This window comes from Elephas maximus, chromosome 3, assembly GCF_024166365.1.
Source record: "Elephas maximus indicus isolate mEleMax1 chromosome 3, mEleMax1 primary haplotype, whole genome shotgun sequence".
NCBI lineage: Eukaryota > Metazoa > Chordata > Mammalia > Proboscidea > Elephantidae > Elephas > Elephas maximus.
In genome coordinates, this window is record NC_064821.1 from 24253303 (window position 1) to 24275590 (window position 22288).

A 22288-nucleotide genomic window follows, 5' to 3' on the forward strand; every position below is an offset into this window, starting at 1 on the left:
ATAAATTAATTGATCTCCATGTGTGTTTTCCCCTGGATGCCGGATGACCATTACATTTTATCTTCATACAACAAGATCTGGAGCTGTTCAGGGCAGAGATTGAGTAATCATTCATCTTTTTAATCAAAATCTACTGTATTAAGACCAGAGATTCATCCCATCTCTACTTTGTATAATGTTGAAAAATTACTATCTTATTAAAAAAATGGTGAAGACAATTTGACATCAATACATCCAGTATTTTTCTTTTATCCCGGAGCATTATACTTTCCACAGAGACCTTTAAGAACTCCTGAAGTAAGAAATGTACACTTGATTTGTTTTTATATCATGGACTTTTAATGGAATCTATTTCACCATTTAATTGTATGTGCAAGAATAAGAGTCATAGAATAAACAGTAGGGCTTTAAAAGTTCAATAAATAACACAAGAATAAAGATTTGAGAATAGACTTTCCTCATTTGGACATCTAAAATGGGAATGCAGGAATATGGTATATTTCTTTTTGCTTTAACGATACTCTGCCAGAGAGAATAGTGGGAAAAGTACAAAACAAATCTCTCTTTTTACTGTAGGAACACATCTCTCTGGTTTTCATACACTTGTCCTCTAACTTGCTTTGGCAATGAGTTTAGAAATTGATCCCATCTTTCCACTGTGTTTAATATTAAATATTTGCCACCATCCAAATTTAGGACTTATCATCTACCTCTCCAATCCACCTCTACACACCTGCCATTTGGTCTCCCCAAAATTATTCTTGGCCATTTATCCAAACATACATAAATAGCATCCTTTTGTCCGTATTCAGTTTCACTTGGTATATGTTCAAAGTTTCCTCATATCAGTTAATGACAAGTTAATCTCCTAGTTCTTGAGAACAGAGAAGACTTACCCAGGTGGTCACATGGATAGGATGTCAAATGTCCAATATGTCATCATTCCACATTATCTACTAGGGGAAAAAAAAAAATTATATAACCATAAAGCTAATTTTATTAAAGATTTCAAGAGTTCTGAACCGAAAGAAATCTAAGAAAAATTGCATTCTGGTCAAGGAGAAATCAGAAGCTGCTGGGGATAGTTTTTGAATTTGTTTTTGGAATGGCTGTGAGTGGCCTAATATTGATGGATGGACTCTGCTACTGTTATACAAACCAGAGTGGCTTCTGACTGTAAGATTTGGAACAGCATGATGGAGTTTTTAGGAATTCTCCTATGTGTCTGTTTTTTTCCAGGGAATGTTTGCTGAGAGCATGGTGGTACAATGGATTGAGACTGTGATGGAAAGTAGAGGGACTTCTCTAAAGTCTGGTGGTGCTTAGAGCCACCATCCTTATAGAGAGTGAAGCTTGTGTAGTGTGTAGCTTCCAAGATTCTCCCAACAACCCTTACTTCTTGCATTCATGTTCTTGTTGATAACCATCCCCTTGAGTGTGTGCTGGACTCAGTTCATTGCTTCCATCAAAGAGAATTTGGAAAACTATTGGAAGATCACTTCCAACAATGGGGTGTAAAAAGAATCTGACTGTCATCTTGCCAGTCCTCTTCTGCTCTCTGGCCACCCAACTCTTATGAAAACCAGCGTCCATGTTGTCAGCTGCCTGGTGGAGAGGCCCATGTGGTCAGAATTTAAAGGAGGCCTCTGGCCAATAGTCTGTGAGGAACAAATCCTTCCAATTGACACCTGAGTGACCTTGGAATCAAATCCTTTCCCAGTCAAACTTTGAGGTGACTGCAGGTCTTGCCAACATTGTGAATGCAGTCTTCCCCGACGCCCATATTTAGGTGAGGATGAAGTTACAAAAGAAGTACAATGAAATAGTTTTCTTAAGTACCAACATATATTAACTACACAGAATAACGAGAACTGATGATGTCATTCAAATTAGGAAAAAATAGAAATTGCCAATGCATAAAACCCAAACCACATGCAAGGGCTACAGAAAGAAGATAGGACATTCTCCTTCATGACACAAATATTAATTCAGAAAATGAAAATAGTATCAGATTTTTGGTATAGAAGATCTGTTGTTGTAGTTGTTAGTTACTGTTGAATTGATTTTGACTCTTAAGGACCCCGTGCGACAGAGGAGAACTGCCCAGTAGAGTTTTCTAGGCTGTAATCTTCATGGGAGTAGATTGACAGCTCTTTCTCCTGTGGAGTGCCTAAGTTTTTCCCTTTGCCAAACTTTCAGTCAGCAGTTGAGTGCTTTAACCACTGTGCCACAAGGACATTTATAGAATACTTATTCCTCCGTAAATTACTTGGTTCATTCAATGGGTTTGAGAATATTAAAACCCAGTGCCATTGAGTTGATTCATGTTAAAGCTCACATTTGTTCTTTAAATTGAAAAATTGAAAAAAAAAAAAAAGAGTGATTTTTATCTTAAGATTTGTAGAACTTGAAAGTTAGAGATGCGGAATATAGGTGGGCTTCCTCCTTAGAATGACATGGCCCAGAAAACAGGAACATTCAATTTTTGCTCTTTCTCTGTCATGTATACTAACAAGCCTTCAGAGACTGGAACAACATGAACCAATTTGGCTAATTATGAGCGCTGGGCATTAAGCTACCAAAGTGATACAACTGTAAATATTCTGCCCCTACCTCGAGAACTTCAGTTTGTGCTTTCCAGTCCAGCAATCTTCAAAACTCTGTATCTCCTCTACATTAGTACTTTGATTCAGGAGTCTTATGCCTGAATCTCTCTTCCTGTCAGTCCTGAGGAAAGAGCCTCAACTCTCATTGCCAACCAGGCAGGAGAGTGTTGGTGGACCGATACTCCTTGGTCATGCCCCAGCAGAGACCCAGTGCGATCCAGTGAGTTCCTTGGGAGACAGTGAACACAGAGGGGCTTGGGAGCATTGTTTCCTCCTTCTGAGGACAAGCAGCACAGTTGGGATGGCCAGATGAGAGGCCCTGAAATGTTAAGTTTCAGCTCAGAGGTCTGTGATGTTTCAGTTCGTGGTTCTGGTAGAGGTTTGAGAAGGCATATTTAGATTTTTAACTTCTTCTACATTGGTTCTGACTTCCATTGGTATGTCCCCACCAGAATGAGAAATGGGCCCCTCTCATCTGTCTCCTAAACAGTTCAACAAGATCTAGTTGATGCTGATAATGATAATGATGAGGATGATGGTAGTCACCATAGTATATTGTGAAAGTTTATTGAAGGCTGCCCAGTGCCAGAATCTGAGCTAAGCTTTCTCTGTAACTTGTTTCTTTTTCTGCACAACCACACCTAGAAAAGAGCAATTTCATAGAAGAGAAAATGAGCACAGTCTGTTTTTGTAACTTGTTCCAGATCATGGGCCAGAAAAGGTTGAAGCCAGGTTTGAATCCAGGCAGTGTGACACCAGACACAGGGCATCCAGCCAGATTCTCTTCTGCCACCCACCGTGCCATTCCACTTCTTTGGTCTCTCCACACAGAGACTCCCAGCTCACTGTGCTTCTTTGTGTGGGTTCTGCTTGACCACAGTGGACAGCAGTGAGTGCCTCTTGGTTTCTCCACTCTCAGAAGGATAATTGTGAATACAGGAGAAGATCACATCAGGAGTTGGCAGATGGCAATTAGGACAGGTCTCTATCTTGCCCCTTCTGGAATTTAACTTAGCTGTCCACCTCCTTTCATCATTGTAATTTAGCCTATCAATCTCAGAGACATGAAGACAGGATCTTGAGCTCCATTCTTCTTCAGGAAGCTGGAATGAGTTAAAGGTGTAACTTAGATGTATCTTTGGCTAGGTCCCCTGCACTTTTTCTTTAAACATTTTGAAATATGAGGAAACGGAGTGAAGATGGTTAATGCATGGGCCTCAGTGACTTACAATTTAATTGTAAATTCTGTCTGTGCTACTTATGATCTGTATGCCATGGGGTAAGTTTTTAGTATCTCTCAGACTCTATGTTGCCATTTGAGTTGATCCACAGCTGATAGACTGAAAGATCTGCATTGCTCTAAGGACTGAACAGATAATCCATATTATGTATGTGATAAAATATGTGATGGATGCATATCATCAGGGCACATTAATTTTACATATTATTGTTAGTATAAATTAGACAAAGCTTCATACCATTCATCTAATGCATCCTGTGATTTGACAGGTTTATTTTGTCTGGATCCCTGTAAGATTATTTTATGTCCATTCTTATACAAGTAAATATAGAATACTTGGAAGTGAACAACTGAGGTTCATTAATTTCTGATTCCCCAGAGCGTATCCTGTACTTGCCACAGAGAAGGTTTAACCACAATGACAACAACAAATCTGCATTAAATATGGACTAGACCCTTGGTTCCTTTTTTCCTTGGTTCATAGGATCAGATTGTTGGCTGTGCTGCTTCTGTGCTGAGTGCTTCCCTGCCTGTGCTTTCATCCCTCCAAGAATGCCCATCGATTAAAAAAGGCATGAATGTATCTATATCATGAGCTTTCTATGGGACCAAAGTATTTAGTAGAGGATATATCATTCAAATATATTTTCAAAAAGTTGTGGAGATTTTCATAAAACTGAAAACTAAAAAGGAAAAATGGAGAAAGAGAAGGGGAAAGTAAATCTTACTGGGTGAACCTAGGCACATTTTAAGATTTCAGTACATTCTATGCTCGAATTTCCTGGGACACATTAGGCTTCTGTCTTTCCCATATAATCAAATAAAACTGGGATTATATTTCAACAATAAGCCAACTGCTCTCATATTGATTCAAATTCTAACTGAAAACATCTTTCAAGTATTAAATGCCACAGCATTTTTAGCTGCCATGCACATCCTAGCAATGGGCACTATTCTCCATATTTCCAGGTAAGAGTTGTTGAAGGACGTACTTGCACCCCAGATTCATTGTGTGACAGATATGGGATTTGGGCCTTGCCCTTTTCACTCCTATTCCCGGATTCTGTCTCCTCAGCCAGAGCTTAATGATTGTGTTTTTTTTCAGATGAACAAATGGAGACTGAACCATTGATCCTTCCTCTTACAACTCAGTGAGTTGAACTGTGAATTAAGAAAATAGGCCAAATGGAGTCATGTTAGACCTACCAATAGAAATGAAGAAGTGTGTTGCCACCAGGGAGCTAAATGTGGTGAATTCCAATCTCCCCAATAAGGAAGGATTGACTTGGAAAGCTCTTAAGTGGGCCTATGATGACTGGGTTTCAAACCTGGCTTTGGAATGTCCCTGGTTGTAATTTCCTCAATTGTAAGTAAGTGTGTTCATTTGATAAGGAAATAATGCTTTCTAAACATTTAGGATGAACATTTCAGCCTTTTATGAAGGCGATAAAGAATGGAAACAAATAAAGGAAAATGTCAACTGAACGCCAGATATTTCCCTGAGATGGTATAGCATTGATGGAAAGCAGTGTCTACACAGTGAAAAATAGGAACAGAGTGTTTCTGAAAAGTAAATTGTCATTTAATCACAGGTGCATTTTACACTAATGCCATCTTTGGAATCAGCAATGTTGTATGAGTTGAACATTTATCAAACAGTTATCAAAGTTTGATGTCCAATAAGCCAAGGGAGAGGATATATACTTTAAAAGGTTTTTAAAGGTGACCCACATATTTGAATGACCATGTAGCTCCATATAAGATGGATGTCAGAAAACCAAAGAATGATGAAAACCTGTGAAGGTATTTGACATATAAACAAACTCTCTAATTACGAACATTTTATTTTAGTTTAGAATCCAGCTAATGAGGTCCCTGGGTGAAGCCAATGGTTTGAGCTCAGCTACTAACATAAAGGTTGGTGGTTTGATTGCACCCTTCAGTGCCATGAAAGAAAGACCTAGTTGATCTGCTTCAGTAAAGATTAAGGCCATGAAAACTCTGTGGAGCAGTTTTATTCTTTAACACATGGAGTCTCTGTGAGTTGGAATCAACTCTATGGCATTTTTTCTAAAAAAACGTGTCCCTATCCCATATACATTTTTTTTTAAATATACCAAAACAAGGGAATTTATACCAGTGTAAAAAAAAAAAAATTTTTTTTTTTCTTGGGTAAATACAGTACATTTGACTGCTCCTTAAAAAGAACTACCAGTTTCCATTGAGCAGATTGTGACTCATGGTGACACTATGTGTGTCAGTGTAAACTGTACTCCGTTGGGTTTTAAATGACCGTTTTTTTCAGAAGTAGATTACCCCAGTGAACTCTGTGCCATCGAGGCGATTCCGACTCGTAGCGACCATATAGGACAGAAGTAGATTACCAGGCCTTATTTCTGAGTTGCCTCTGGTTGGACTCCAGTCTTTTGCCTAGCTGCCAAGTGTGTTAACTGTTTACACACCCTGGAATGGGAAGTGATTTTCTTATTATCCTTTAATTGAAATGATTTTTTTCTTTAAAAAAGTGTATGTCTTATTGCGTATGCTTCTGTCATAGAGGGGTGTGATATTTCACTCTTTCTATGAACTTGTTATCATAAAATGTCCTTGCCATTTTAACTTTCTTTAGCCTAGCATCTCTAAAGTGGTTGGGTACAGAAAGAGGTGAATAAAACAGACAATGAGGGAAAAGCTTTGAGAAATACTACAGTTGGGTTTGCTGTAAGTGAGTAAGATTGCTGAAAAGTACTGGGGTATTAGGTCCTTAAGTGTGAACACATGTGAGTTTGCGGGCTTTGCTTGTGAGCTTTTTAAATTCAAAATACAGACACAATACTGGGTAGCTGTTTACCTGTTTCCTTTTAACAATCCTGTTTTCTTTTTCCAAAAGCTGTTGTAAGTACATGGAGCCACAGAATCTAACAGGTGTCCCAGAATTTCTCCTCTTCGGCCTCTCTGAGGACCCAGAACTGCAGCCCCTCCTCTTTGGGCTGTTCCTGTCCATGTACCTGATCACTGTGACTGGGAACCTGCTCATCATCCTGGCTGTCACCTCTGACTCCCATCTCCACACCCCCATGTACTTCTTCCTCTCCAACCTGTCCTTGGCTGACATCGGTTTCATTTCCACCACAGTCCCAAAGATGCTAGTGAATATCCAGACACAGAGCAAATCCATCACCTATGGCGGCTGCCTGATACAAATGTCCTTTTTTTATGTCTTTACATGCCTGGACGATCTGCTCCTCGCTGTGATGGCTTATGACCGGTTTGTGGCCATCTGTCACCCACTGCACTACACAGTCATCATGAACCCTCGCCTCTGTGGCTTGCTAATTTTGGTGTCTTTTTTCATCAGCCTTTTGGTCTTCCAGGTGCACATTTCAATGGTGTCACAACTTACCTTCTGCACAGATGTGGAAGTCCCTCATTTCTTTTGTGAACCTCCTCGACTCTTTAGCCTTGCATGTTCTGATAGCTCCGTCTATATCATATTAATGTATTGTATTGGTGCCATCTTTGGTGGTGTTCCAGTCTCAGGGATCCTTTTTTCTTACAGCCGAATTGTTTCCTCCATTCTGAGAGTCTTATCTTCAGGTGGGAAGTATAAAGCCTTTTCCACCTGTGGCTCTCACCTGTCAGTTGCATGTTTATTTTATGGAACGGACCTTGGAGTGTACCTCAGTTCAGCTGTCTCATCTTCTCCCAGGAAGTGTACGGTGTCCTCAGTGATGTACACCGTGGTCACCCCCATGCTGAACCCATTCATCTACAGCCTGAGGAACAGAGATATCAAGAGGGCCCTGTGGAGGCTCCTCAGCAGAACTGCTTAATGTCAACACTTGTGCCATCTTTTTTTGGCATATGGGTTGGAACAAATTTCAGATCCTAAGATCTACAATGATAAATCTTGCTTTTTGGCTACATAATTTTTCTAGGCCTCAGAGGTTTTGATCTTGAGATTTCATATCTGACCATTGCTTCCTTTGTCACATGTTTATTGGGATAGTGGAAATATTCTGGGATATGTCCATCTGCAAGATCAAATCCCATTGTACCTATGGAGCCATCTGTAGCTTCTCTTCTGTGACCCAGGATTTCTGATATAATGCAGTACTCTATTTTTATGTATTTAGAATCTTCATCCTTTACCATAATTCATCTCTATTATCCAGACTACTTTTGTATCTATCAGAACCGTATATGCAGGTTATATGTGAGAATGCATGTCACTGGTCTTAAACCTTGACTTCATAATGAAATCATACAGGAAGCTAAAAAATATTGGTGCTTTGGTCCCACCACTATGGATTCTGTTTTAATTGGAACAGCATGTGGCTTGAGCGTAAGATTTTTAAAGAACCTCAGGAGGTTTTAATGTCAAGTCGATGTGAGAACTACTGATCTTTTCAGACACTTCTTTAAAGATGACTAGTTTGTTGTGGGTCTTTTACGTCTCCTGAGCAGATGCTGTAGATCTCAAAGTGATCAGAGCTCACAATGGGAAAGATATGAGAGAACGCACCCTAGCAAGTGGTAAGTGAATTTTCACAATATTCCTGATGATGTTTCTTCTCATATCTTCTCCCTTTACATCATGTTGCTGTTGGTGGCTCTTGAGTTGTCTCCCTGACACGTGGTGACCTGATGCACAACAGAAGAAAATACTACCCAGTCCTGCACCATCTCTGTTATTGATCGTGGATCAGACCTTTGTGATCCACAGGGTTTTCACTGACTGCTTTTTGGAAGTAGATCTCCAGGCCTTTCAAACTAGTCTTTCTTAGTCTGGAATCTCTGCTGAAACCTGGTCAACATTTTTACATAGTGCATGCCTCTGCAGACAGGTCTTTGCTGCAGAAGAGGTACATTGGTTGTAAATCAGACCTGGGTTTCCACATGGAAGGGTAGAATTTTGCCAATGAACCACCAGTGATTCTGCCCTGCACAGCATGAAGTTGGTTATATGTGTTCGTTGATAAGCTATTGTCTCCTTTCTCCAGATTCACCTTCTATACTTTACTCCGAGATGCTGGGGCTAGAGAGGGGAGGATCCCAAACCACTCTTCTGAATTCCCATCTGACTTTATTGTTAGGTTTTTCCAATAATGATCAGTAAGGTTTACCACACCCTAATAAACTGGACATTTTCTTTATGTCTGTTTTCTTAGACCTTGGTGCCATAGTGTCTATCCCCAGTTACTATCTCTGTATTGCCACATTGCTCCTTTTGTCTTTTGTCTTTCAGTCCTTGTTTTTTGCCAGTTTCCTGTATGAAGTGCTCTTCATGGTGTTTTCACTTTTCTTTATTGAATCCTGACTGAAAATTGTATTTGAGGGATAAAGTTATGTGTGAAGTGTCTAAAATTGGAACAATTACAAAGCATGCTCAGGAAAAAAAAGATGGCTCTAAATTACATCTCTTGGTCAAGGCTGTACAAATGAGGATTTAGGTGGTGTACATGATAAATGGAGAAAAGATTGAAGTTGTCAAGGATTTCATTTTACTTGGATCCACAATTAGCAGCCACGGAAACAGCAGTCAAGAAATCAAAAGATGCATTGCATTGGTCAAATCTGCTGCAAAGGATCTCTTCAAAGTGTTGAACAAAGATGTCACCCTGAAGACTAAGGTGCACCTGACCCAAGCCATGGTATTTTCAATCGCATCATATGCATGTGAAGGCTGGACAATGAATAAGGAAGACTGAAGAAGAGTTGACGCCTTTGAATTGTGGTGTTGTTGAAGAATATTGAATATACCATGGACTGCCAAAAGAACAAACAAATCTGTCTTAGAAGAAGTACAACCAGAACGCTCCTTAGAAGCAAGGATGACGAGACTGCGTCTTCATACTTTGGACATGTTGTTAGGAGAGATCAGTCCCTGGAGAAGGACATGATGCTTGGCAGAGTACAGGGTCAGCAGAGAAGAGGAAGACTCTCAGCGAGGTGGATTGACACAGTGGCTGCAAGAATGAGCTCAAGCATAACAACGATTGTAAGGATGGCGCAGGACCAGGCAGTGTTTTGTTCTGTTGTGCATAGGGTCGCTATGAGTCGGAACCGACTCGATGGCACCTAACAACAACAACAATCATATTTCCAATTACTGTGGTTGTATTAGTGCTCTAGGATCATCAATTCACCAAGTCATTGTGGATAAATTTAATTTTATCTTAGTTTTCATTATTCTAGGATAGCAGAGTGTCATGTCTTCTGGAAAGCAGAGCCATTGCCTTTCACTTGTAGGAGACTGATGAAGACTTGACTACGTTACTATGTTTTCTTGTCTTCGGGCTCTTTCTGTGTTCTACACATGGGTGTGCAATGTCCTTTAGACATATTGGCATAATTTCTGAGGCAATTTTGGATGCTCAGAAAACCTGCCTATCCAATAGCTTAATTTTCTGTGTCCTGTACTACTGAGTTAAATCACCTACAAACTTTCCTGATTTGAAACTTTGACAACGGAGAATGGAGCGCACTTGCCAGAGAATGAGGCCATACTGGTTTGTGGGAAGAGATAGTTCTTATTAAAAAAACAGGAAAGTATCATGTGATTCTATGGTTATGGCTAACTGCAATGAGACTTTATGAGTCCCATCTACCCTAGAACTAAGTTACATATTCATTTCTGCAAACCGAGGAATGGGGAAAAAGATTGATGTACTTAAAGTATTTCCTTTTGATATCTCATGGTAGTCTTTCCTGAAAGGTAACATTTTCTTCTTTCTCTTCCAACATCAAGACTTAGAATGAGTGATGCTATTAGATTAATGCTATAAATGGGGAAAGCCTGGAAGGGAATATGTCAGAGGTTCCCAATGGCGGTTAAAAAGTGGTATACTTACCTTTCATATGGAAGAGAAATCGCGGATTTATGGAAAAGGTGTGGGAGTTGCTGACATACTTCCAACCAGATCTTGCCTTATAAACAGGACAATTTTGGCAACTCAGTGCACCTCATTGATCCTCAGAGTCCTCATCATCAAATTGTGATTAGTAGTGCCAATCCTCCAAGCCCATTGTGATGACTGTATGTAATGTTGTCAAGATTGGATTAAATAGTAGTGTCATCAAATGCTAGTCCTTCATGCCATTTTAAGAAGTTCATTTTAAGTGTGCATTCCAAGAATTCAAAACGAACTTGACACTACAAACTGTGCCTTTAGGCATAATATAAAACATGTTTCTGTTTAACTTCTTCATCTCTATTGTTGTGGTACCAAAGCACTCATCTGAGAGAATAGTTAAGAGGGGGCAATCAAAAGTAGTGAGGAGAACCCTGTTTAGTACCCAGTAATGATTAGTAAGTGGAAACTAATGTATTCACCATACAGTTAGGCCATTAGAGTAGCTCAACTAATGGGATTTGCAGGGAAACTGTTTGATTTTCAGCATTAGCTCCTCTAAGTCATTGTCTTTGTCAATGTGGACTTGTTATTTAACTCTCAAGCCTGTTGATTCTTCATTTTCTATATTATTTAGCTCACGGCATTGTAAGGATTAACTGGATAATACATGTCATGCATTGTAAGAATTCAGGAAAAATAGATATTATTGTTGTTGACATCTACTCAAAAGTAGAAGACATTCAAATAAATTGTTCTTTATCTTGGATGCCTGATGACCATTACATTTTATCTTTACACATTAAAACCCTGAGAGGTTCAAGGGCAAGGATAGTATGTCGTTTCTATATATAGTACAAATCTACTGCATTAATACCAGAGATCAGTCCCATCTCTAATTTTTATAATGTTGAATAAATTATTCATTGTCTTATAAAATAAAGGTGAAGAGAATTTAACATCCATACATCCAGTATTTTTCTTCCTCCTTGGGACATTATGTCTTCCATAGAGACCTTTAGAACTCCCAAAGAAGAAATGTATGGTTTGTTTGTTTTTGCTATTATGAGCATATGATGTGATCTTGTGTTCACATGCAAGAATAAGGGTTGTAAAATGAAGGGTAGGGTTTGATAAGTTCTATAAATAACACAGCCATAAAAAATCGAAGGTAGGTGTTCCTCAATTGGACATCTAAGAGGAGAATGCAGGAATGTGGTATCTCTCCTTTTCCTTTAAGGATATTCATTCAGAGAGGGAAGTGGGAAAAGCACAAAGCAAATCTCTCTTTTTACCACAAGAACACAACTCTCTCTGGTTTTTATACAGCTGTCCTCTACACTCAATTTGGCAGTGACTCTAGAATCTGATCCCCTCTTTCCATTATGTTTAATATTAAAATTTTGCAACTATCCAAGGGTGCTGAAAGCTCTCAATGCTTATCTTCTTTATCCACTCCTACACACCTGCTATTTGGTCTCCCCAAAATTACCCTCAGCGTTTTACCCACACATAGGTAAATAGCATCCTTTTGTCCATATTCAGTGTCACTGGGTATATATTCCAGTGTTCTTTTTGTCTGCTAATTACAGAGCAATCTCTGAGTGCTTCAGAATAGAGAAACCTAACCCAAGTGGCTGTTTGGATAGGAGGTAAAAGGTGCCACACACTATTATTCCACTTTATCTACTAGGGAAACAAACTGGATAAGCCATAAGCACATTTTATTAAAGGTTGCAAGAGTTGTGAACAGAAAAATCTAAGGAGAGTTACATTCTGGAGTGAAGCGAGCCCTTTGCAGTTAGGCTGATATCAGTTGTTGTTGGGGATGTGTGTTGAGCTTGTGCATGGAAAGGGTGCAACTGGCCTAATGCAAGGACTCTGCTGCTGCTAGAGAAACCAGAGGGCCTTCTGACTTCAAGTTCAGCAGCACTATGGTGGGGTTTCTAGGAATTCTACCCTGTGCCTGTTTTTCTTCAGAGAATGTTTGCTGCATGCATGGTGGTGCTATGGATTGTGATTATGCTGGAAAGCAGAGGGACCTATTTAGAATTTAGTTGTGCTCAGAGCCACCATCCTTATACAGAGTGAAGCCTGTGTAGTGTGTGACTTCTAAGATTCTCCCAACAACCCACACCTCCTGTATTAACGTTCTTGTGGATAAACATCCTCTGGAGTGTCTGCTGGAATCAGTTGTTTCCATCAAATAGAATTTGGAAAACTCTTGGGATATCACTTCCGACATTGGGGTGTAAAAAGAATCTAGCATCCATCTTGCCAGCCCTCTCCTGCTCTTTGGCCAGCTCGCTCTGATGAAAGCCAGCTTCCCTGTTGCCAGCTGCCTGGTGGAGAGGTCTATGTGGTCAGAAGTTACGGGAGGCCTCTGGCCAACAGCCTGTGTGGAACAAATCCTGCTAACTGATGCCTGAGTGACCTTGGAAAAAGATCCACTTTCAGTGAGGTCTTGAGCTGACTGCAGCCCTGACCAACCTTTAGAATGCAGTCATTTGTGAGGCCCTCAGAGGTATTTAGGGGACGGATCAAGTTGCCAAATAAGTATGACAAAAAGTAAACAATTTTCCAAAGTAGTATCACACATTAACAACAGAGAAAAATTAGAACTGTTGCTGTCATTCAAAGTAGCAAAAAATGTAAATTGCCAACTCATGAAATTACAGCCTTATGGAAGGATTATAGAAAGTAAGACTGAAAGTTGGAAATTTTCCTTCATGACACAAATAACAGTTCAGAGAACAAAAATAGCATCAGATTCTTGGTATAGAAGACCTTTTGTTGTTGTTAGGTGCTGTCAACTCATACTGACCCCATATGGCAAAGCAGAACTGCACCCTAGAGTTTTTTAGACTGTAATCTTTATGAGAGCACATCACCAGGTCCTTCTGCGGAGTGGCTAGGTGGATTTCAACCACCAACTTTTTGGTTAGCAACCAAGCACTTTAATCACTGTGCCACCAGGTTTTTACCAGATTTTTTTTTTAATTTTAGATGAGGGTTTAAAGAACAAAACAGTCTCTCATTAAACAATTAACATACATATTTTTTGTGACATTGGTTGCCACTCCCATGACACGTCAACCCTCATCCCTTTACTACATTGGGTTCTCCATTGCCAGCTTTCCTTTCCCCCACCTTCTCGTTTGCCCCTGGGCTGGCGAGCCCATTTAGTCTCATTTGGTTTTATTGGCCTGTCTAATCTTTGGCTGAAGGGTGAGCCTCAGGGCTGACTTCAGTATTGAGTCAAAAGTCTCGGGTTTTCTCCAGTCTGTGTCAGACAAATCTGTGTGGTCTTTTTTTTTTTTTTTTTTGAGCGAGTTAGGATTCTGTTCTACAATTTTCTCTAGCTCTATCTGGGATCCTCTATTCTGATCCCTGTCAGAGCAGTCGGTGGTGGTAGCCAGCCACCATCTAGTTGTGCTGGACTCAGTCTGGTGGAGGTTGTGGTAGTTGTGGTCTTTTATTCCTTTGAATAGTCTTTCCTCTGTATCTTTGGTTTTCTTCATTCTCTCTTGCTCCAGATAGGGTGAGACCAGTGGAGTATCTTACATGATCACCTGGAAGCTTTTAAGATCCCAGATGGTACTCAATAAAGTAAAATGTAGAATATTTTCTTTCTTTTTTTGAGGAAAAATATTTTATTTTTAAAAAGCCACAGTTCTGATGGGATCTGTATGCCTATTAGGCACTGCACAACTTCTCAGGCCTTGGAATCATACTAAACACCCTGATTTCCAGATTTCGTGTGGTATTTGCTTTTTGTCATGGCAACTTCCAAAAATTTAGCTTTGCAAAAATGTGATGTCATCAGAGAGAGTATATTATGATGCTATTAACTGTTGAAACTATAAATTATCTCAAGCAAATAGTTCACTCAGCATAATGCCTACCAGATTCAGATGTCACTGAGCTTCCCTCAAAAATGTAAAATAGTTCGTGGCACCCCTCTGAGTTCACTATGACACCCGGGGGTGACTTGATGCACAGTTTGTAAACCACAGCGGTATGGACAAGTTATCTTTTTTTTTTTTTTTCAGTTTTTATTGTACTTTAGACGAAGGTTTACAGAGCATAGTAGTTTCTCATTAAACAATATATGTATTGTTTTGTTGCATTGATTGTCAGCACTCTCTCCTTCTCAACCTTGGGTTCCCTATTACCACTTTTGCCCATTTTGTCTCATTTTGTTTTATGGGCCGGTCTAATTTTTGGATGATGGTGAACCTCAGGCGTGACTTCATTACTAAGGTATAAGGGTATCTGAGCGACATATTCCCAGGGTTTCTTCAGTCTCTGTCAGAGCAGTAAGTCTGGTGTTTTTTTTTTTTTGTTTGCTTGTGAGTTGGAATTTTGTTCTACATTTTTCTCTAGCTCTGTCTGGGACCCTCTATTCTGATCGCTGTCAGAGCATTTGGTGGTGGTAGCTGGGCACTGTCGAGTTGTGCTGGACTCAGTCTGGTGGACGCTGTGGAAATTGGGGTCCATTAGTCCCTTGGACTAATCTTTCCCTTGTGTCTTTGGTTTTCTTCATTCTCTCTTGCTCCAGACAGGGTGAGACCAGTGGAGTATCTTAGGTGGCTACTCACAAGATTTTAAGATGCCAGACGCTAATCACCAAAGTAGAATGTAGAACATTTTCTTTGTAAACTATGTTATGCCAATTGAACTAAATGTTCCCTGGGACCATAGTCCCCACAGCCCTCAGCCCAGTGATTTGGTTCCTCAGGGAATTTGGATGTGTCTATGGAGTTTCCATGAGCTTGCCTTGGACAATGTGTTCTGGCTTCCCCAGTATCGTGTACTGTCTTACCCTTCCCCAAAGTTACTACTTATCTATTGTCATTCAGTGTTTTTTGCTTCCCACTCTTCCCCTCCCTTTTAACCATCAAAGATAGTTTCTTTTTGTGTGTAAACCTTTTCATGAGTTTTTATAGTAGTGGTCACACACAATATTTATTCTTTTCTGACTGACTTATTTCACTCAGCTCAATGCCCACCAGATTCAGCCATTTTGTGAAATGCTTTGCAGATTCATTATTATTCTTTATTGTGTAGTATTCCATTGTGTGTATGTACCATAGTTGGTTTATCCATTCATCTGTTGATGGGCACCATCTTTTTGCTATTGTGAACAGTGCTGCAATGAACCTGGGTGTGCCTATGTCTATTCATGTGACTGCTCTTATTTCTCTAGGGTGTTTTTTTTCCTAGGAGTGGGATTGCTGGATCATATGGTATTTCTATTTCTAACTTTTTAAGGAAGCGCTGTATCATTTTCCAGAATGGTTGTACCAGCAGCGCATAAGAGTTCCAATCTCCCTGCAGCATCTCCAACATTTGTTATTTTCTGTTTTTTTGATTCATGCCAGGAAAGTCAGTGTGAGATGGTAACTTATTGTGGTTTTGATTTGCATTTCTCTAATGGCTTGTTATTGTGAACATTTCCTCATGTACCTGTTAGCTGCTTGAATGTCTTCTTTGGTGAAGTTGTGTACACATATCCTTTGCCCATTTTTTAAATGGAATATTTGTCTTTTTTTGCTGTGTGGATGTTGGATTTACCTGTAGATTTTAGAGATTAGACCTTTGTTGAAATTGTCACAGCCTAAACTCTTTTCCCAGTCTGTAGGTTCTCTTTTCACTCTTTTAGTGAAGTCTTTTGATGAGTGTGTTTTATTTTTAGAAGATCCCAGTTACCTGGCTTGTCTTCTAGTGTTTGTATGTTGCTAATTATGACTTGTGTCCTGTTTATGCCATGTATTAGGGTCTTTAGGTTTGGCCCTATTTTGTCTTGTATGACCATTATAATTTTTGGTTTTATATTTAGGCCTTTGATCCATTTTGAACTAGTTTTTTTTTTTTTTGTATGGTGTGAAGTACGGGTCCTGTTTCATTTTGTTTTGGAGATGGGCATTCAGTTTTGCCAGCATCATTTGTTAAAAAGACTGTCTTTTCCCCAATTAATGGACTTTAGTCCCTTGTCAAAGACCGCAGGCAGATGGATTTACACCTGGGTTCTCGATTCTGTTCCATTGGTCAATATATCTGTTGTTGTACCAGTACCAGGCTGTTTTGAGTACCGTAGCTGAATAGTAGGTTCATGAGGTCAGGTAGTGGGTGCCCTCCTACTTTTTTTTTCTTCAATAGTGCTTTATTTATCTGGATCCTCTTCCCTTTCCATATAAAGTTAATGATTACTCTTTCTATCTCATTAAAGAATGCTGTTGATATTTGGATTGGTATTGGACTATATGGGTAGATTCCTTTGGGTAGAATCGATATTTTCACAAAGTTTAGTCTACCTATTCATGAACTTAGTATGTTTTTCCATTTATGTAATTCTTTTGGTTTCTTACAGTAGTGTTTTTGGTTTTCTTCATATAGGTTTTTTATATCCTTGGTTAGATTTATTCCTAAGAATTTTATTTTTTTAGGGGCTATTATATATGATTTTTTTCCCCCTGATTTCCTTTTTGTAATTCTCTTTATTGGCATACAGGAATTCAACTGATTTTTTTATGTTTACCTTTTATCCTGCTAATCTGCTCAATCTTTCTATTAGTTCCAATAGTTTTCTCATGGAGCCTTTGGGTTTTCTTATGTATAGTATCATATCATCCTCACATAGGGACAGTTTTACTTCTTCCTCCACAATTTTCATGCATTTTATTTCTTTTTCTTGCCTTTTTGCTCTAGCAAGAACTTCCAGTTCAGTGTTAAATAGGAATAGCAATAAAGGGCAACTTTGTCTTATTCTTGTTCGCATGGGGAATATTTTCAACCTCTCTCCATTAAAATGATGTTGGCTGTTGGTTTTGTACAGATGTCCTTTAGTATGTTGAGGAATTTCCCTTCTATACTTATTTTATTGAGAGTTTTTATCAGGAATGTGTGTTGGACTTTGTCAAATGCCTTTTCTTCATTGATCGAGAGGGTCCTGTGATTCTTTTATTTATGTGGGGGATTTTGTTGATTAATTTTCTAATGTTGAACCATCTTTGCATACCTGGTATGAATCCCACTTGGTAGGGGTGTATTATTTTTTGATATGATTCTGAATTCTATTTGGCTAGAATTTTGATGAGAATTTTTGCCTCTATATTCATGAGAGATATTGGTCAGTAATTTGTGCATGTGTGTGTGTGATGTCTTTGCCTGCCTTTGGTATTAGGTTTATGATTGTTTCCTAGAATGAATTCAAAAGTATCCCTTCCTTTGCTATGTCCTGAAATAGTTTGAGTAGTATTGGTGTAAGCTTTTCTCTGAATTTGAATAGTATTCTCCACTGAAATCTTCTGGGCCAGAGTTTTTTTTGTTGTTGTTCTGAGTTTTTTTTTTTTTTTAATTACGTTTTCAATCTCTTCTCTTGTGATGGGTCTGTTCATATTTTCAACTTCAATTTGTGTTAATCTGGGTAGGTAGTGTGTTTTTAGAAATTTGTGGATTTCCTCTAGGGTTTCAAATTTGTTGGAGTATAGTTTCTCATAGTAGTCTGTTATGAATCTTTTTGTTTCAGTTGGGTCTGTTGTAGTGTCCTCTGTTTTATTTCTTATTTGGGTTATTTGTGTCCTCCCCTGTTTTCCTTTTTTTCAATTTTCCCAAATGGTTTGTTGATATTGTTGATTCTATCAAAGAACCAACTTTTGGCTTTGTTGATTCTATTGTTTTTCTATTCTCTATTTCATTTATTTCTGTTCTGATCTTTTTGTTTCCTTTCTTCTGGTGGCTCGGCTTCTTTTGCTGTTCTCTTTCTATTTGTCTGAGTTGTGTGGCTAATGTTTTGATTTTGTCCCTTTCTTCCTTTTTGATGTGTGCACCTATTGCCCTTAATTGACCTCTGAGTGCTTTCTTTATTGTGTGCCAAAGTTTTGGCATGAAGTGTTTTCATTCTTCTGTGATTCTGTGAATTTTTTGATTCCATCTTTGATTTCTTCTATTTCCCAATCACATCATATGCATGCGAAAGCTGGACAATGAATGAGGAAGAATGAAGAGGAATTGATGGCTTTGTATTGAGGTGTTGACAAGAATGTTGAATATACCATGACTGCCAAAAGAACAATCATGTGTGTATTGGAAGAAGTGCAGCCTGAATGCTCCTTAGAAGCAAGGATGGCGAGACTGCGTCTTACATACTTTGGACGTGTTGTCAGGTTGAGTCTGTTCGTGGAGAGGGACATCATGCTTGGGAAGGTACAGGGTCAGTAGAAAAAGGAAGACCCTCAATGACATGGTTCGATGCAGTGGCTGCAACAATGGGCTCAAGCATAACAATGATTGAGAGCATGGTATAGGACTAGGCATTGTTTTGTTCTGTGATACATAGGGTTACTATGAGTTGGGACCGACTGGATGGCACCTAACAACTACAGCAACATTTCCCAGTGGTTTTTAAGCAGGGTGTGATTCAGACTTCATGTATTAGGTTTTTTTCCTTTGCTCTCTGTGTTATTAATTTCTACTTTTATGGCATTGTGATCGGAGAAGTTACTTTGTGTTGTCTCAGTGTTGAGGATTGCTTGGTTGCCTAAGATATGGTCTGTCCTGGAGAATGTTGCATGTGCATTGGAAAACAGTGTGTGCTTTGCAGCAGTTGGGTGGAGTGATCTATATATGTCTATTAGTTCAAGTTGGCTGATTGTGGCCTTTAGATCTTCTGTGTCTTTGATGAGTTTCTTTCTAGATGTTTTGTCCCTTACTGAGAGTGGTGTGTTGAAGTCTCCTAGTATTATTATTGTGGAACTGTCAGTTTCTCTTTTCAGTTCTGTTAGAGTTTCTTTTATACATTTTGGAGCCTGTTTTTGGGTGCATAGATATTTATTATGGTTATGTCTTCATGATGGGTCATCCCTTTAATCATTTTGTAGTGCCCTTCTTTGTCTTTTGTGGTAGATTTTGTCTTAAAATCTATTTTATTTGAGATTAGTTTTGGCACTCCTGCTCTTTTTTATAATATCTGTTTCCTTGATATATATATATTTTTCCATACTTTGATTTTGAATAGGTTTATGCTTTTGTTTCTATGGTGTGTCTCTTACAGACAGCATATTGATGGATCCTGTTTTTTTTAATCCATTCTGTCACTTTTCAAGCTGCTCTAAGGATTCTTTCTTTGTCTTTGGCTTTAGCGAGTGTGATTATGATATGCCTTGGTAATTTTCTTTTGAGATCTGTCGTATATGGGGCTCCTTGTGCTTCTTGGATGGTCAGCTATTATATTAAGGAAGTTTTCTGTCAGCAATTCTTCCATGATCCTCTCTGTGTTTTCCATATTCTCCCCACCTCTTTTTTTTTTTTTTAAACTTGAATCACTCTCAAATTTTTGCTTTTGATTGTATGGGAAAGAAGACAGAGAGGGAGGTAGGAGCCGAAAAAAAAAAAAAATTGCGGAGGGTGACTTACATTGGAGTCGAGAGACAAGAAACCAAGAAATGAAGAAAAATAAACAGAAAAAAAAAAAATGCCTTCAGGGATTCCACCTACACGGTGGAGTGGACTGGTATAGCACTTCCCCAGCTGAGCAGTACTTCATAGCCTGTCAAGAAGAAACATAGATGGCACACAGAGTCAGGTGTTTGAGAGGTGGGGTGAGGGGGAGGAGGTGAGAGGCAGGGAAGAAATGAAAAGAACCTGAAAAAAGCAACACCAGCGACAAAGAAATGGCACTGAAGGAGCTGGGTGGTGTGGGGGGGGGGTCAATACTCATGGCATGGAGGAAGCACCTCCAAGGCCATGGTTGCTTGGCCCGCTGGGATGTAGTGGATCAACCCCCTGGGAAGTAATGGATCAGCTTGCTGGGAAGCAGCGGAAGCCAAGCAGGGGGAGGAAATGTAAGGGGTAGAAAAGCATGTATTGCTGGTTACCAGGTGCTCTGTCTCCCGCTGGGAGCTCTGTGAATCTGCTTTTCCTTACTCCCTCTCCACTGATCTCCACAGAATTCCAAGATGGTGAATTTGTGCTGTGTTAGCTGAAAGGGGATTTCCACTTGTATTTCTTATTGCTCTCTGTTCTTTGTGAGTTTCTCATTCCGTTCAGTGCTTGGTTGAGTTCTTTATCTCTTCATTTGATGCTTAGGGTTCCAGGATTGACGTTTGTTTCTGTTTTACTTATTTTTTTATTTTTTGGTCTTTGCTGTGGAGAGACGGCGTGGTGCTTCCGTCTAGATCTCCATGGTGGCTTTGCCTCCAGGTTTGTTAATTTTCTTTGTGGTACCTTGAAACTTAGCCCATCTTCCCAAGATTAAACGAGTTTTTATTGGTAGTGGCCTGACTTCCCCTCCCTTTGAAAGTTTTACACCTACACCATTTATTCCCTCTTTTATTGTTCTAACATTGTTGTCATTTTTTGATTGATCTCCCTGTTTCTCTGTCGTAAATTTTTTAGCTGGTCCCTCAGCTATGGTGGAGCAGGGCAGGTCCATTGGATGGCGAGGAGTTGGGATGGGTCATTTGCAGCACATACTGTAGCTGAGAGGGTGAGGCAGTGCAGCAGTGCGGGGCCGCCTGTGATGTTCGGGGATGAGTGCTCAGTGCATGGTGCAATTAGATAGGAGGAAAGAGGGAGGATGTGAAGTGTGGAACTAAGTAGGTGTGGGAAAAAAGAGAGAGAAGAGAGTGAGACAGAAGAAAAATAAATGGTGCTAAGGGACCCTGCTGGTGGAGTGACGTGGGCCCAGGGAAGCTGTGTGCTTGTGATTTCTAGCTGGGTGGTGTTGCAAAGCCCATCAAGAAGGGGCAGAGACTGCACAGTGGCTAGGTATGCAGAATAAAGGAAATGGAGGAAGGGAGAGAGAGATAAGAAAGAACCTGAAAGAAAACCACAAAAGTAAAGAAAAGAAAATGTGGACATGTGGTTAAGTGATGGAGAGTAAGAAAAGGAAGGAATGTAGAGAGAGACAAGAAACTGAGAAAAAAAAATGCCCTGACAGACTGCACTGGTGTGGTGGTGCATACTGTGAAGATGTGTGCTGTCAACAGTCTAGCCAAGCGGTATGGCACAGCCTGCCATAAAGCGGTAGGGATGGTGCATGTAGTCAAGTAGTCAGCAGAAAGGAAGTTAAAGAGAGATAAGAAACCCTAAAAGAAAAAAAAAATGTCCTAAGGGCGTTCCCTGGCATTGTGAAGTGGAATTGTGAAGCTGTGTGCCTGTGGCTCCCCAGCCGAGCAGTGATGACACAGCCTGCCCAAAAGCTGCGGTGAAGGTACAAATGGCCGCATGGTCTGGAAAAGGAAAGGAAGGAAAGTAGAGAGAAACAAGAAAATGCCCTGAGAGTGCTCATAAGCGTGGTAGCGCACACTAGTGAATTCATGTGCCTGGGGATCCCCAGCCAGTTTGGAAAAGCTTGTCAAAAAGCTTCGTTGACGGCACATGTGGCCAGGCCACCAGGCTTTTTATAGAATACTTAATTCTTCCTAAATTACATGATTCATTCAATGGGCTTGAAGATATTAAATTGTACACCGGTGTTTTAAATTGAACAATTGAAAAAGAAATCTCCGATTTTTATGTTAAGATCTGTACAAGTTTGAAATTAGAGGTGAGAAATGCAGGCTAGCTTCCTCCTTTTAATGGGA

The 22288-nt window shown here is 39.6% G+C and overlaps 1 protein-coding gene across 1 annotated transcript in view; it reads left to right on the forward strand.

Annotated features, from left to right (window-relative positions):
- Positions 1 to 6749: 6749 nt before the first annotated feature.
- LOC126072068 (olfactory receptor 18-like) overlaps positions 6750 to 22288 on the forward strand; it is a 32905-nt gene continuing 17366 nt past the window's right edge. Inside the window, exon 1 of the mRNA XM_049876738.1 lies at positions 6750 to 7211. Coding sequence (XP_049732695.1) covers positions 6750 to 7211 — 462 coding nt within the window. The remainder of the gene's footprint in view (positions 7212 to 22288) is intronic.